General features: G+C 40.9%; 1 protein-coding gene across 1 annotated transcript; it reads left to right on the forward strand.

Annotated features, from left to right (window-relative positions):
• Positions 1 to 3,254: 3,254 nt before the first annotated feature.
• Positions 3,255 to 14,099, forward strand: LOC117258108 (putative helicase mov-10-B.1). The gene is made up of 16 exons (XM_078170411.1): positions 3,255 to 3,375; positions 6,006 to 6,225; positions 7,438 to 7,597; positions 7,722 to 7,873; positions 9,405 to 9,548; positions 9,672 to 9,820; positions 9,901 to 10,100; positions 10,948 to 11,051; positions 11,805 to 11,902; positions 11,978 to 12,076; positions 12,183 to 12,288; positions 12,418 to 12,535; positions 12,620 to 12,811; positions 13,552 to 13,620; positions 13,707 to 13,832; positions 14,007 to 14,099. The coding sequence occupies exons 1-16, from the start codon at positions 3,255 to 3,257 to the stop codon at positions 14,097 to 14,099; spliced, it is 2,151 nt and encodes a 716-aa protein (XP_078026537.1).
• Positions 14,100 to 17,581: the final 3,482 nt, after the last annotated feature.

The following is a 17,581-nucleotide window of genomic DNA, read 5'->3' on the forward strand; positions in this document are numbered from 1 at the left end:
CTGCTTGGTTGAGCAGGCAACACAGAACCCGGGAAACATAGAACCTTTTTGTGTAAGCGGGGAACATAGAACCTTTTTTGCTGGGTTAAGCGGGGAACATAGAACCTTTTTTGCTGGGTTAAGTGGGGAACATAGAACCCGGGAAACATAGAACCCTGGAAACACAGATATGCTCCTGTATACTCACCCTGCAAGTTTATGATCCTTTCTTGTTCTTTTTTCCCTAGTACCATCAGGACAAAATGAGCTTACTCCACCAGCAGTATCAGCAGCCAGAGATGTTGCCTGTGTGGCCGTCTACTCAGAAAACAGGATCAGGAGGACCTGGTTACCTGAATGGGCCACAAAATACATCTGACAGTGAAGCACATATGGCTCAGCGCGCCCGCCAACACGTTCAAACTCGTCTGCATGTGGCAAAATTATTTCAGCAATACAGGTGAGAAAGTGGTCAATCCAAATTCTAAAGCTCAGACAAATTAAAATATGTAATTACTGATATTCAAAGGTACCATACTATTTAGGTTATTTATCTTGATTTATTTTGAAGAGTGCGCAGGCAGAACATCACAGTGCTGAAACCTGATTTTTGTGACGTGAATTTTTCCAAAACATTTCTTTACTATCTCTCACTATTTGCATACCCCAATGAAGGATAGTGTTAGTTACAAGAAAATTTCAACAATATATATAATATGATCATCAGCAAGCTTCCTGCCTTGTTGTAGTGCAGACACTTTGGTGCTTGCTCTCCACTTTGCTTTGTTTGTTTGTTGCAAAAAGTTATGTACAGGGGATTCTTGATACTTGTAAATCAGTGCGACTTCGATTTACGAAAGACACAGATGGCTACAACCATTTATTTTATGGGAATGATACTACTTTACCATTGACTCCGAACAATGGACAAGAGAATGCTAACACACAGCTTACTAACACCAACAATACTACTGAGAAACAGGCGCAAAGCCTAAGAATAAATCATTGCCCTGGGAAATGGGAGGACAAATGACAGCCAGACACCCGTGCCCTGAGATTTGCGATGCTGCTGGCTGGCCTGCACTACCATCCAGACAGAGTGCCTCATACCCCTGTGCTTAGTCGGACATAGTCATGGACAGCTGCAAAAGGGAAAGTTGGCAACAGACCTCACCAGCAAGCAAGTGTACAACTTGAGAACAGATTGCACCACTGCTACAGGACCCTGGATCGCTGTCAGATGACCTGGATATCCTCTCATCCTCACGCAACAGGGTGAGAGTAACTCTTAAAGCAAAAGGCTACAGGGAAAGTTAATGACAGGGCCTCAAACTCTGATTGTGGGTGGTTTTGCTGTTAATGATGTAAAAGGCATGAGGAGAAGAAGAAGAGCTTTGACAGAAAGAATCCCACATATTTTGACTGCACACCCAACAGTGGAAAAACATCAATGCACATGGGGAAAAATGGTATTGTGAAAAGCCATCAGAGGTACTTAAACAGGACTTGGTGTTTAGCTGCTGCCCTCTACCACCAGTCAAAGGAGGGGCTGAGAGATTCAGCAGATTGCTGACACTGACCACCTGGCTCTCAGCTACATGAACCCTCCACGCAGTGCATCTTATTGCCAATTTAAAGTTTCTCTAGGACCACAGATATCATTTCAGGGTAGATGGAATGTGCCTCAACAAGTCAGGAGTATAACTATTTGTCACCGATGCTGCTTCGTCACCCATCTGCACCCTCTGCCACGGACAAGACACAAGAGGAATCAAAACAACGACAAGACATGACACAACTCACCGGAAACCCACCTGGAGAGGGTTTAACCACCCTTCTCAACAGCATCAGAGTCATCCTCTGCCTCCTCACCCTGATACAAGCACAGCATGTCCAGTTAGCACAACTGGTTGTATGCAAAATACAGCAAATGCTTACTCCAGGCCACAAGGTCAGTGGCACTATTTCCAGGACAAGTCAGGACCCAGTGTACCACTAGCTTAATTAATGATCTTATTAATACCTATAATGTTGATTTTATGTTTTTAATTAAAAACTGGCTAGATAATAGTGGCAGTGCTCAGATTACCATTGAATCAGCTCCTCCAAACTTCAAGTTGATGAATGTTCCTGACCTAAAAGCCTCCCTTTGACTATCTTAACACTGTGTTAACAGGCGGACCAAAAACCCTGCTGTTAAACATGAACAGACCTCCAAGTTCCTCTACAAATTTTGTCAACAGATTGTGATGATCTTGTCTTAACATTAACTTTTTCTTTGATAATCTCAAAGGCAAAACTGACAAATTAATTCTTAATAGGGATAGGGATTTTTAAAACATTTTTCATGGTCAGTGAAAATTTTGTAACTGCACTATGTAACTGCTTCCAACCTGGGAACAACTGTGACACACACATAGAAAAAAAATACTGCAGCCTCCCCAACCTTCCTTTAAGGTGATTAAGGTCTGTGAAAACTGGAATGCTTGCTTTCTCAACCTTTATTGTGTGTCTGCTTGTCTCCTGTGTTCGCTAGTGTTTACACTGATTCCACCTCTGCAGACTGTATTTCTGTTGATCTTGGTAAGCACCCAAGGCAGGAAGGATAGTGGCCATAAGTTCTGAAGTGTAATAAAAGCGTTGCAACATATGTATTGTACATGTTTTGACACGTGCATTTCATGTACAATATAATTGAAATCAAGTCTCATTTTACTACTTGTCAATAACACAGGACTCAGCCGATGTCCAGTAAATGTGATGTCACCATAACCTCAGACCCTCCATCAATAGAAAAGAAGATACGCCTCACTGTGTATGAAAACGAGGTGAGACTTAAAGGACTATTAAGCTGTGCTTTTAATTACCAAGCTGGGGAGCCTTTGAGATAATTCATTAATAATTCTTACAGACAGACCTGAGTTCACACACTTACTGTTTGTATTATATTAGATTACACACTCCTGTTGTCCTACATAGGCCCAGCGTCAGTATATAAATGCACTATTATGGATATAAACACCTAAAACGATATTAATTCTTATTCAGGTCAATTTTAATGAAGCCGGGTTCATTTTACACCTGCACATGATGGTGGTTGTGGCTAGTAAGAGGTTTATTTGTGAGAGTGATATGTGTGTGTGTGTGTGTGTGTGTGTGTGTGTGTGTGTGTGTGTGTTTGGATATGCATTTGCTAATGGCTGCAGTGATCATATTGACAGCTTGCATATAACATTTCTGCCCAACAGAAAGTTGTGCCGGTCATTTTGAGGAACATGGGCGTCAGAACGGTTTATATTACTCTGCAGGCTTTTGACCTAGTAAAGAACATCTTCACTGTCAGAGACACTCACGGAAACATTATTGAGTCTATGAAGCAACTCCCTCTCAGCCGAGGTATGACGAAGACACACACAATCATAAGCCCCACACAAGAGGTTATATACAGCTGTCAGTGGATTGGGATTTTTGACACTTGTGGCAAAAAAGTAATTTCCAACAATAGTCCCTTTCATGTTCATAGTGTTCTTAATGGTGGATTCACAATGAGAAAGAAGGCAAACAGTGACTGTGACAATCATACAGTAAACCAGCATCAGACTATTGCCCTAACTCAATCTAGATAAAACAGTTGGCTATGAACAGGTATCACTGTGCATGACATGTAACCGTTCAGTTCCAACCTTGGGATCCTTGTTGCATGTCATACCCCTCTCTATCTATCTCCCCATTTCCAGGCTGCTGCTATACTCTTCTGTCTGTCCAATAAAGGCAAAAATGCCAAAAAATAGTCTTAAAAAAAACAAACGAGGTTGGTTATTTACAGACAACACTTGGTCTAATGATGCCTGGTGATTCAATCAAATATATTAAGACATTCTGATAAGCAATATCTCCACACTGTGCTGGGTTATTCGTCCACTAGGCGGGGGGATATTAAAGGGGCAAGACTGCAATCAGCCTTAATTAACCAATGTATTGTGAACGCTCAGGTTCAGAGAAGGTCGCAAAACAACTATTTGACATGTCTAAAGAAACAAACATTTGTTCAACAAGAAATAAATGCATACACATCAAATGGGATAGACATTAGAGCTGCAACTAACGATTATTTTCACTGTCGACTAATCTGTCGATTATTTCTTCGATTAGTCGCCTAATCATTTTATCAAAAAATGTGTTAAAAGGTTAAAAAATGTCGGTCTGTCTCTCCAAAACCCCAAAATTATGTCATCTAATGTCTTGTTTCGTACTCACGCCAGAGGGTTTTAGTTCACTGTCATGGGAGAGTGTGTAAAGCTGCCAATATTTGAACGTAAGAAGCTGCAATAAGAGTATTTTGGGGTACTTTTATAGTACTTTTCTATGAAAAATGACTTGACTACGAAAATAGTCACCGATTATTTTAATAGTCGATTAGTCATCGATTAATCTCTCAAGACAGATTCTGCAATTTACATTGTAGAATCTGTCGGCAGCCCTGTGTGAAAGACGACTAGAGAGGGGGGGGAGGGCGTGGCTTTGAGTTTGAACGATGCTGCGCTTTAGCCAATCACAATGGAGGGGGCGTGGCCAAGACATGCAGGTGTCCCCAGGAAATGTGTACCTACAGAAACAGCAAGCTCCACGTCCATGGCGACTGCTCCACCCAAAACGCTGTCTTGTCAATGTGAAATTTTTTTTTTTTTCCAGCGGATGTCTTAGTTACAACATGATTGAGCTAACTGGAGTAGTTTCATGTCGTATCCAACAACGGGAGGCTTTTAGCAGATGACGTCCTGATGTTAGCTTTGCTGCTGCTGTTAGCTGTCCCTGTCAGCTGCAGCCACTGATGCTTTCTAGACATCATGATTTCCCAAAACTGAATAAATACCACAGATAGCAACACAATACTGCTTTGCTAGCTCAATCATGTTGTAACTAAGATATCTGCTGGAAAAAATATTTTATTCATGGACCATTTATTGAGTTATTACCTTATTTTTATACAGTCTATGGTTATTACAGACACCGCTAACGGCTAACGTTAACAGCTAACGGTTAGCCCAGCTAATCTACGATGTTATTATTGTTATTATTTACAAAACGTGCACACAGAAATAGTAACGTTTGTTCAGTCATTGTGTTTATAGACTTAACAAACATCAGATTAGTCTACACGGTGATATAGTGACGTGAAAAATGTGATATATAGCTAAACTCTGCTGGTTTTCTACCCGAAGTATTTGTAAACAACATGACGATTCCCTGGGGGCACCGCCGGAAGTGAAGGGCTAAGCAATCGCCGAGGCCCCTGCACTTCCGTTAGTCGAAAAACTCCGGGCTGTGCCTCCAGAGGTAAAGGCAGAAATTTTTTTTTTTTTTTTTTTTAATCGATGGATTTCCAGATTGGTCATCGATTAGTCAACTAATCATTGCAGCCCTAATAGACATATTTAGATTTTTGGTTATCTATCCCCCCCAAAAGGGGCGTGGCTATGTTGTTTTATGACCTATGCTGATCTGGTCTATTAGAAATAGGCATATGCAGCTAGTTGGCGACTGGAATGCGCTCGCAGTTTGGTTATCTACAAATGCCTGGGAAGTGCATGTTTAAAAATGTATGCCTGTATCGTTGTACAGGCCTACGTACATTAAACTGCGTCAATGAAGTTATGTTTATAGAATGAGAGAGAACAGCTTTGAGTTGTAGTTATAGCAGAGACAGGAAGCTTAGCTGACTGGTAATAGTGAAGTACTTTATGCTGTTTTGCATAATTACAGTTCGCATTTTCTATCTGGTTTAGACGAATCATGTTCATAATCCTTTTGCAAATTTGTCCAGACAGTCATGTAAGTGGTTTGACAATTAAAATGCTGAATCCAGAAAATATGACTCTTATTTTAAAAGTATTATTGTCTAATAAATGACAAATGCCACATCTTTAGATGTAAAACATCTACTATTTTAATTCACATTTCATAAAGTAACATTAATGCATATATATCTCATTTCTTCCCTTTGTTTTCTTCTATGCTTTGTCTAGGAGAGGCATTTAAACTCCAGGTCCATTTCTACTCTGAGCATGCAGGCCTCTATGAACACTTACTGATCTTTCAGTTGGAAACGCACCAGCAGGCCTCAGAAAAGTCTGAGATCATGCGCCTCTTAGAAATTACGCATCGGACATCTTCTTGTGAGGAGCCCCTCTGTGCAGCCCCAAAGTCACTGTGCGACAACCGAACTGAGAATCCAAAACCAAATGGGTAAAACAAGCTAATATTCTATCATATTCATGTTATCTTTGTCACTGAGGGTACTGGGTGGCCCACCGACCATTTTCTGATTCACAGTGAAAATAATTGGATTCACACTGGGACATTTTATGTGTACCTGTAATGTAAATAAGGTTCCAGAGTGCATAAACAAAATGTGCAGAAATAACCACAAAAGTCTGAATAAATCAGAGCTTCATAACTGACAGTCATTCACATGGAACGCTATCACCCACCCAAATTTAGGTCACGAGTGTTATTAGTCATCTGAGTTCTTACTGTCCTGTGTTTTTCTTTGGTTTTTCCACCCCAGGGTTCGATTCAATTGGCTCAAGCTAATTGTGCCTTTGAAGGGATATCCAATGCCCGACAGTGTCAAAGACCTCCAGAAATCCAGCGCGTTCGTACTTTCACATGCACACACACACACACACACATACTAAATGAGAAGGTCAACATAATTTGTACCAGATTAAAAAAGTGCAATTGTGACATACAAACGCCTGTCAGGGTATATGACACAACTTAATATTCAAGTTAAGGAAAATGAGTCTATCAGTACATAATGACTCATCTTTGAAGTAGTCTCACCCCACCCTGATTCAAGAGCTGTTGTCACTGTACAAACAGTGGGTAAAAATACTGCATCTCAAGCTAAATGGACCTACTGTGTTAACCATAGCATGGCACACTACTGCTGTGATTGGAAAAACACACCTGAGTCTTTTTATTCTACACAGCAACTTATACTGTGACAGACATCTTAAAAAAAAAAAACATCAGTGTGTTAAGCTTACTTCAGACCAAAGAATCACAATGAGACAAGATTAACAAACTTGGCCAGCGTACTTCGCTACAGGCAGATTGACTGTTGAATCATATGATGTGCCTCGCGTTCTAAAACCAGCCAGAGTCATAGGTGACGCCATCAGCCGGCCTGAGTGGAGCTGAGACGGGGCAAGTAAACACCACTGCAACCTTTCTCTGCAACAGTTTCGTCTCGTCATGAACCTTTGGTCTGATCTGGGCTTAAGGACACTGGTTTGTAGGGTGTATGCAAGAATATAAACTTTCAGATCGAAGGTGTTTAGGCTGAGTTGTAGTGAGTAAAATGCAAACAGCCATACATTTTCAAAGCAGGGAACATGCCCTGCCACTGCCTAGAAGTTATCTGATATTTTCATGCCACTGGGATTTTTGTAGGACCCTGGAGAAGACACCTCTTAACTGGAAGAACTACGGCCAGAGGCTCCACCTGCTGCTGCATCTGGAGGAGCTCCAGCAGAAGACAGACATTGAGAAATTCAACAAGGAAGACACAACGTTTAGACACAAAAGCAACAAAGACATTTTTATTCTGAAGGTGATGCACCTTAAAAACACAACAAGACATAAAGACTGACAGCTGCTGTTCATTTGGCCGGAGCCTTGCCCTCACTTACTCAGAATGAAACCTTAAATTACACAGAGACGTTTTGTGCCATCAGGTTGCAGGTGACTCGAACTCCCCCCCAGAGAGGTTGTCCAGGAACTCTGTGCTGGTGTCTCCTCTAGACAGGTCGGCCTGTGGAAAGAATGTTTTCAAAGGCCGGGTCGTCAGTGTGACTGCGGAGTGGGCCTACCTGCAGTTCAGTGAAGAGTAAGAGCAGAACATTTTGTTGTTTAGTGAAGTATTTGCCCATTTTAAATTAAATCTATACACTTTCATTTTTATATTGCTGCAGTTTGAAATTAATAAATAAATAAGAGACAGACCTGTAAAACTGCATGGCTGCTCCAGGTGCCTAACTAAGTGATAAACTTCAGATTGTGTCAGTTGCAGTGATTGCAATTAATTGTAATTAAGCACAGAGAAATCCACCATAAAAGACACAGTAAGTTGTCTGAAAAGCGCTTGTTCAACTACTGCTTTTGCTTTAGTCTAAGTTACAAGTTAGAGCTACTTTCCTCTGACAAACTGAAGGCTTGATTCAAGTAAGTTCACCCCTTCCCTCTGGGTTGCTGCTTCTGTGACTCTGGGAAATGTAGGAAGATACCGATACCAGTGACAACAATGATCCCTGCACCACTTTTTTTTTAAACAGGGTATTTCCATTGATAATTCAATAAAGATGCACAGAGCATTAACAAACTGAACAAACAGAGATAGCCAGACCAGTGAAAGGAAATCCAATAGACAAGAACGAAAAATGAATAAGTAAATAAATGAAAAAGATTTAAATTAAAAATAAATAGAGATAATTTAAAAAATAATAAAAGGAAAAATAACAAATTAACTTGTGCAACATAAGTACGGGAGTACAACATGTTTCATTACAATTTTTCAGCGTCCATATTTGCTACAAAAGTTAAAAATGGTTGCCAGGTGGCAAAGAAGCGTGCAGATCCCTGCACCACTTTGACAGCATCATAGGAAAGGGGGGGTTTCTGGTACTGTGCACAGTGCACTAGAAATGCTTCTTGGTTTTAGTGTGGTTTTAAGTTTGTTTCTCACACACTGGGCCTCATGCAACAACATCCTCCTAAATTTATTTCATATTTTCTCTTAATTGTCTGTTAAGAGAAAAAATGTGAGAGGTCAACTCCAGATGCACCAAACGCTCTTCCTTCCAAATCTGCTCGTACCCAGATGTGCTGAATGATGAATCCAACTTGATCCTTAGTCAGGTATTAGCATAGGGAAAGGACACTGAACTTTGTATTTGGACAGGTGTTGTGCCGTGTGCAAAGAGAGATACTGCCAAAGGCTGTGAGAAGAAGAACGTCTGAAGTAGTGACATTATTATACTGTGGAATAAGCTAAAACAAAGTTACCATCATTTTCCAGAGTGTCAGCACTGGCGTTTCAGGAAAATTAAAAAAACAAAACAAAAAAAAACCCTGGAATGACAAAACATTTGTGATACTGTGAATGTCGCATCAGCAACAGTGGTGGAGGAAGTATTCATAAATATTATTCATAAATTTTCTTAAATAAAAGTTTGAATCCAAGGTGACTCCCAGAAATCAATAGGCACTGACAGAATAAGAACAAATTGTGGATAAGAACAAACATAGAGATATTTTGTTTGTGTAACGCTTCCTTCATGAGGCCCACTCTTTATCAATTGAATTTTTTAAGTTGTTCAGTCCCTGGTGCCTCACATGACTACGTGTGAATTTGAATACAGGTGCCCGAGTGATTTCAAGGAGGATCAGAAGTTCCGTTTTAACTTCATTATCAACCGCACGCCACTGCGTACCCAGCACAGAGCAGTAGACCTGGTGTCCACGCACAGACTGAGGGAGGTGCTGTTTCCTACTGGACAACATTCGTCGCACAGTTCATGTCTACACAGGTCAGACTTCTTCAAGCTCAAGACTCCAGTAAAAACATGTGATACAGACAAGGTCATACTTCAGCATTTTATACCATCTCTAGCTAAACTGTGACTCAGCTCTGACACCATTTGTTTGCACCTCTGTCTCTCTGTCATTAGGCTGTTAAATCTTGAAGGCAACCCGGAGCAGCAACAGGCCATTCAACACATTGTAGCTGCAACAGCAAAGCCTGCCCCTTACCTGGTATTTGGTCCGCCTGGCACAGGTACTGCACATACATACTGCCTCCTGATGCTTAAGTATTAGCTGTATTCACATTAATGTATTTTCACATGTACTGTGCAGGCAAAACAGTGACTCTGGTGGAAGCCATCAGGCAGATAGTGGAAACGCAGAAGTCGTGCAAGATCCTGGCGTGTGCTCCTTCCAACAATGCAGCCGATCATCTCTGCGAGAAGATTCTGGAAGAAAAGATTTGCAAGCATGAGGTGTATCGCTTGTACGCCCTAAGCTACCCAGTGAGAAACATCCCTCAAACGATTAAGGTATGAATTCTTTATTTTAACATATATATATGTAAAACTAGACATTAGCCAAAAAAAGGCAACACAAGTATTTTGCGAGAAGTAAAAAATACAACAGTTTCAAACAAGATCCATGAAAACACACCAGTGCATATAAGTTATGAGAAGTTCTGCTGCTTCACCTCCATCAAGTATCATCTTTAACCCTCTGATATTGTTTTAACTTACTAAGTACATCCTGACTACGTTATATCATGTTCATCTATGTCTCAGCAGGGAAGCTGTGTTTCATTAGGGGTGCCTGCTGTGAGACACTAGCACAACCTATTCCTATTCCTCATACCTATTTCTTCTTATTCCTCTTCTGTACTAAAACTTTGACGCAAAATTCATCTTGCACATTGCCAACACATGCCCAAAAAACACATCAAAACGTGCGGAAATTTCAGGAATAGTGTGCTGTGACTTTTCTCAGAGATTTGCCGAGCAGTTTTTTACGAAATTCGTAAAAAACTGCTCATTCAAATGAATGGGAGATTGTTGAGAAATCGATGTAAAGTCACTCCACTTTGAGGCCACACCAAATGGCCATACTTTGACATAGAAAAATGGTTCAAACTTTAAACATCTCACGAGACTCTCGACTTTATTGGACCAAGTCTGCATTTTGATCTCTGGTACTGTTTTTAAGAAATCACAGTTTACATTTCATGATGATAGGCAGTACTTATCAATTGCTCAGCTACTGCTGTGAATTAAGTGTTGTTTAGTTTAGTCCTGTCAAACTCATTCTGCCCTCTGCATATCTATGTGAACTGTATGCCCTTTTGTTTGTTTATGTACATATGTGCTTTGTGGTTTTCTGTAGGTTTGCTGCAACCTGAACCCCAAAACAGACACACTCATGATTCCCGCTAAAGGCACGTTGATGAGGTGTAAGATCCTGATCACCAGCTTGATAACTGCAGGAAGGTAGGGTGCATCTAACGTTTGTTAAAATTCTCTTTAAATAGCTTATCAGTGTTTCTCACAACAGATACATATGTTGAGAGAGGAGAAACACAGGTGTAATTAATTATATAATTAATGGCTGCATTCCATTTAGGTGTGCCAGTCACAGGCAATGTGGTAAAGTGCTGGCTCAATTGTGCAGCTCACTGGGAACAGCCCTTATTAAAATACTTAGTTACACCTGTGATTCAGCTACACAGTGTTCCCTGTGTCATCCTCCTGGCTATAATAAGCCAGTGTACTGTACTGAGAAAAGTTTTGTGTTAGCGTTATGTTTCATTTTCATACATTGTGTTTTTCAAATTATAGTTCTGTACCGACTCTTTTTTATTATTTATTATTAAAATCCCTTTTTTCTCCAGTTAGTGCTTACAAATGTAGACAATGTGAACATACTGAAAGATACAAAAAAGGCAAAAGTAGATGTACAGATGTTAAGGAAGAAGAAAAGGGGAAGACGAAACAAAAAGCCAGAGGATGTGAGGAAATAAAACAAAAAAGATCTGTTTTATGTTAACACATTTAGATTTTTGGACATTATTATGCTCTGGAGTTACAGGAAATGTTTGGATCACACAAGCCAGAAACAGTCCTGTAGCCAGCAGCCACAACTGGAGCCTTATTCTATAAAGAGCATAACACTCATAATATTAGTGCATCCTAATTTTTATCTGCTACCTTACATCAAGATTTGCTCCATCTCTCTGTCTCCAGGCTAGTGACAGGAGGGATTCCTCCACATCATTACACCTATATCTTTGTGGATGAGGCAGGGCAGGCTGCAGAAACAGAGTGTATCATCCCTCTAGCAGGTGACCAGCAAGTTTGATTTAACATATATGTTTCGCTTTAGATGTGCTCTCAATGTTTGTATGTTTGTGCCAAAGGTTTAGTGAAACCGCAGCAATGCCAGGTGGTGCTGGCTGGAGACCCTAAACAGTTAGGCCCCATCATCACATCCAGAGTGGCTGAGAAACATGGCCTGGGTAAGCACTGACTGTACCTTTTGAACGTATAGGTCAAGTGAAACAGTGAAAGTTGAAAGTTGTTTATTATTGCCTAAGGAGGTTTAAAGACATGTACTCTGTGCAGGTGTGTCTCTGTTGGAGCGTCTGATGAACGACAACAATCTTTACAAGCCACATGAGCAGGACGGGTTTGACAACCGCTTTGTAACAAAGCTACTGAGGAACTACAGGTACGGTTGAGGTGGTGCCTAAATTCCTTGCTTTATCTTCTTGTAATGTAACCAAACCCTTCTTTGATAGCTCTGCCTACTTGCCCTTGTGTTCTCAATGGTCTTCTTTTCCTCTTCACTCTCTCTCAGGTCCCATCCTGCAATCCTGAAAATTCCTAATGAGCTCTTTTATAACGGAGAACTTCAGCCATATGCTCCTAAAGCCGCATACAGATCCTACCTCAAATGGGAACACCTGCCCAAGAAAGTAATGTCGGCACGACCACGCGTACACACACACTTGCAGCTCTCTCTTTCAGCCCCTGTTCTCATGTCTCTCTCTGTGTCTCAGGGTTTCCCTTTGATCTTCCATGGAGTAGCAGGCACTGACGAACGCGACGCCAACAGTCCCTCTGTGTACAACATGGCAGAGGTGGAGGTGCTGAAGGAATACTTAAAAGCGCTTGTTGAGCATCTTCGCAAAAACGGTGTGACCAGAATTGAACCAGGAGAAATTGGCATCATCACACCGTACAGAAAACAAGTGAGTGTGATTACAATAATTCATGTATATAAGTAAATATACCTGGATAAAGTGCTGCAAGTCAGCTTTACTGCCATTTCTCTTCCCAGGGGTCGAGCACCACACAACACAAAAATAATCCCGTGTGCCAAAGTAAAAGATTGCAGCTATAAAAACACCTCAAATCGCAAACATGGTCAATTATTATAAGGTATTTCTCTTTTTGTGTCATAAACATTTACATTTACAGCCTGCGGCACTGCTGGCTGCAGCTTTTGAAAACCACTCCTTCAAATAACCTCACACTCAACACCGTGCTTCCTAGCAGCGTAACAGTCAATAGCAGTCCTGTCTTAATTCACCACACAGTGTGTGCAATGTGCGCTACTAATAAATAATACATGTCCTGAGGATCTCAAGAGTTTGCACTCAACACTGCACCTCCTTGAGTCCTCAGCAATATACCCGCCAAGTGTGAAGTCAATCAGATGAACAGGCATCAAGAGAATCAAAGGACGGAGAGACAGATCGAGACTCCTCCATTAGTGTAAAGCTAAGGGGATAAACAGAGTAAACAACGTGCTTTTTGTCGTACATGATGGGTGAGCAGCTTTCATTAGATCGAATGGGTGTCATTTTGGGAACCAGTATTCAGCTCCCCTTAAATGAATATCCAGTCTACTACTTTATACTGAAATGACTAGCACCACATCTGGTTAGCAACGTCCTGTTAACATCGTCCTATTTTTGTGTCCCGACAGGTGGAGAAAATCCAGAAAGCCCTTCGGACCGACAAAGATCTCCGAAAGGAAAACTTGGAAAATGTGTTGGTATGGAGACAGGAAGTGAATATATGATTATTGTGACATGTTTGAGAGAAATTTTAGAGCCTTATATTTATATTTTTTTTTCATAGGTTGGTTCAGTGGAGCAGTTTCAGGGGAAAGAGTTCAACGTGATTCTGGTGTCTGCCGTGCGCAGCAATCTCAAGCTGACTGCAAAAAAGCAACGATTCACTATAGGCTTTCTTGATAATGAGAAGGTGGGAGACATCACATAATCACACAGTAACTTAGGAGCAATAAATAATAATTGTGCAACTATTTGATATAAAGAAACTGATTGCCATTAAACTCCGAATGTAAACTATGGTAGCAGCAGCAGATAAACTCACACACTCAGCACTACATGCACACTAACTGAAATTTCTCCTCAGCGGTTTAATGTGGCAATGACCCGAGCACGAGCCCTGCTGATTGTGATTGGAGACCCCCGAGTCTTGAGAACTGACTACATCTGGAACAAGTAAGGCCATATGTCCTCATCAGTAGAGTTGAGTTGTTTGGACTCTGACGTGCTTCACACACTGACCTCTCTTTTTAGATTAATCCATTACTGCTTCACAAAAGGGGGTTACCGTGGCATTACAATGTGTGATGCGAAGGAAGAGGAAGATACACAGACTAACGTGCACACCCAGCCTCTGGTAATATGCACATTCACGCATAATCACACACTTTGTACTGTCTGTCTTTGTCTGAAAGTCTTTTTGAGGACTAAGAGCTGTTTGGCTTATTTTTTTTACCTTTGATCCTCACCCCACAGGGTAGAGGAGGGCAGCTGGACCCCTGTTGAAAGAACCAGCAGACCTCGCACACTCATCTTGAGGGAAAAAAAGAAAGAATAAAAAAGTGGCATAAACATCATCATCATCATTAGCATCTCATATCTAACAAATCCACCAACATTACTAGTTAGTTATGTTAAACTGGGCTACTGTCTTACATGTGAACAAGATAGTTTCACAAAAGGACAGACTGACTAGTTTAAGCCCAAAACGTTTGCCACCCTACACAGAGCCTCAACCTCTGACTCTGCCCACATCTCAGTTTACTGTCAGAAATTCAAATTAGTAAAGGAAATGGAAATTCAATCTGATTACCAGGTTTGGAGACAGCTATTAAGGTAAGACTTTCCATGGTAACAATCAGTGACACCTGCTGACATGTGACAGTCAGAGGAAAACGCTGACTCACTTTATGGTTTGCAAAGAAATGTTGTGGAACAGGAAATTAGGTTTCATTTTCAGTTGAGCTTTTACTACCTGGAAAATGGGATTACTTGACATACTGTAGCCGAGCCATTAGATATTTGTATACCTGTAGTATTTCCCTCTTATTTATATCATATCCAAATAGTTGGTGAAACAGAGAACACAGAGAGAAATGATCATAAGTCTGATGATGACTGTAAATATGAGCCCAATCATTAGGTCATTTTCTGTGACCACTTATCCTGTTGGGGTCACAGGGGGGCTGGAGCCTATCCCAGCTGACGTTGGGTGAGAGGCGTGGTACACCTTGGACAAGTCGCCAGACTATCACAGGGCTGACACATAGAGACAGACAACCTCTCACACTCACATTCACACCTACGGCCAATTTAGTGTCCAGCTATTGATGAGTCACTAACTGCATGGAGGAAGGAGGGAGGAAGCTGGAGTACCCGGAGAAAACCCACGCTGACAGGGGGAGAACATGCAGACTCAGCACAGAGGGGCTCCCCCACCCTGGGGTTCAGTCTCTTTGCCCTGAAATTGAACCGGGAACCCTCTTGCTGTGAAGTGACAATGCTAATTGTGCTGCTGCACCACTATGTCATCCTTATCTACAAATTTTAATACCAAAGAAACACTTGTTTATTTCTGCAAGTCATTTTTTCCTAGCCAGTAGCCACAGTGCAGCAATATAGCTACTTGAAACACTTTTATCTGTAAGGAGAGAAACCAAAAATCAAAGAACTGAAACCAAATGTTAAAAAAAGAACATGTTTATGTAGTTTTACACTTAATGGAGTTGGTTAAGAAATATTTTCGGTTCTACAGGAAGGTGATCCAGACACTCTAAAATATAAGATAAAATAGAAAATGAGAAAGGAAGAATTAAAAGGCCTTTCAAAGACAACATTGTTTCAGCCACTGTAGGGCTTCATCAGGGCTTTGGTTTGGCTCAGACTCAACCCCAAAAAAAAACACCTGCGAAAAACTGTGACACATAGTTACTGATGTGAATCTAAACCATCTCTGTCACTCGTAACTAATTATAGGCTACTGGACTTACCAGACTCAGTGGGCAAAAGGTGAAATGAGTAAGACACTCCTTGTAGCCTTTACACAAGGAGTTCAAGTTTCTCACCCATTATGAGCATCAGGATCTCCTGGCCTTCATCACTCAGAGCAACAACACCACTGTTTGACTTAACTCTTCTAAACTTGTGTCTATTCTTACACAGTGTTACTCAAGTTACTGCAGAGTCTGTCAGCATTCTGAGGTTTAACTTGTAAGAATTTTGACGAGGCCAATTTCCTCATTCACGTGGGACGTTTCCAGAGTGCTTGCTCTTTTGATAGTCTAACTTGTTCTTTGCCTACCCATTATATTTCCTTAAAATTACAGGGTGTAATTTAAGGGAGATTTAGTGACATAAAGCAGCGAGAATTGCCAGCTGAAACTTCTGCTTAGAATTCTTTAAGCATTCATTGCTCAGGTTTTCACCAGGAGCCCTATTGACCCTTCGCTAAGTTCCGCCCCTGGACACAGACTGGCCAATCATAATGTAGCACCTAATGTGTGCTCACCTTATTTCTTATCCAGATGTTCAGGAGGTTTTTACTAGGAGCCAAAGAGGTCTCCTCTCCAAAACAAATGGACCAGTGATTTAAACTGGTAAAACTGGTGCATAAAGCATGAATGCATGAATAAATCAGTTTGTCAGACGCTCTTGACGCAAAGGAGCTGCTAACTACAGTGGCTGTCACTAAATCGCGAATGGCCTTAAGTACAGCCAGTGTTTGGTTTGTCCTGTCTGGGCTACTGTAGTAACATGGCAGTGCAACATGGCAGACTCTGTGGACGAGGACCCGCTCCCTATGTAGACATAAACATCTCATTCTACGGTAACGACAACACAACGATTCTTATTTTCAGGTGATTATACACTTAAGAAAATACACTGATTATATTATATTTCCCCCTGAACCCTGCAAACTGGACCTTTAAACAAAAGGCGGCATCATAACAAAGCTTCGTCAACTAACTTTCATGCAACCGTGTGCTCATATTTGAATTTGAATTTACATGTCAGCAAACGAATCTTCCTATGCACACTCAACAACAGGATATCCTGTGCTACTTGTGTTGATACTGCCTCACATTTGAACTCCGGAAATTAAAGATATCTTTTTGTGTGTGCATAAAATGACAGGTCATGAGAGAACTCATCTCCTTTTTATATTCATTCAAACCACCCCAGGAGTTCACAATGGGACCAGCTGAAACATAAGTGCTGTATAAATGTATGAACAGACAATAGAAACTGCTTTCATATAGTCTTATGTTTAATGTTGTGGTATGATGTTGAAAACACTGACCTCTAATTCATAATTAAAAGACCATATGTGCTTTTATTTTATTATTTTGTTATTATTATGTTTATTAGGCAGCAATAATAATATTATAACAGTAATGTACTACTGTGTCTCTGATGTTTTGCATTACACAGACTAAAATAACTGGACACATACAATAAAGCCTTAAGTGATTGTAGGCGATGTGTCCACTGGCAGACTCACCCATATCTGATGTTTTTAGGCCTATATCTCTCCTCGGATTAAATGTGTTTACAGTTTCGCTTTACTCACTTGCTGTCATGGTTCAACACGTTAAGTTTCGTTTCTCTGGACTTACAGGCTGTGGGGATGCACCTGTTTTACTTATCAGGTCTTTGCCGTCC

The sequence above is a fragment of the Epinephelus lanceolatus genome, chromosome 8 (assembly GCF_041903045.1).
Source record: "Epinephelus lanceolatus isolate andai-2023 chromosome 8, ASM4190304v1, whole genome shotgun sequence".
Classification (NCBI taxonomy): domain Eukaryota; kingdom Metazoa; phylum Chordata; class Actinopteri; order Perciformes; family Serranidae; genus Epinephelus; species Epinephelus lanceolatus.

Excerpts from the sequence above, each read along its gene's own strand:
- LOC117258108 (XM_078170411.1), top strand. The coding sequence starts at position 3,255 with ATGGGCGTCAGAACGGTTTATATTACTCTGCAGGCTTTTGACCTAGTA. Across the intron at positions 7,598-7,721 it reads AAGACATTTTTATTCTGAAG|GTTGCAGGTGACTCGAACTC; the intron begins GTGATGCACCTT and ends TTGTGCCATCAG. Across the intron at positions 11,052-11,804 it reads AGCTTGATAACTGCAGGAAG|GCTAGTGACAGGAGGGATTC; the intron begins GTAGGGTGCATC and ends CTCTGTCTCCAG.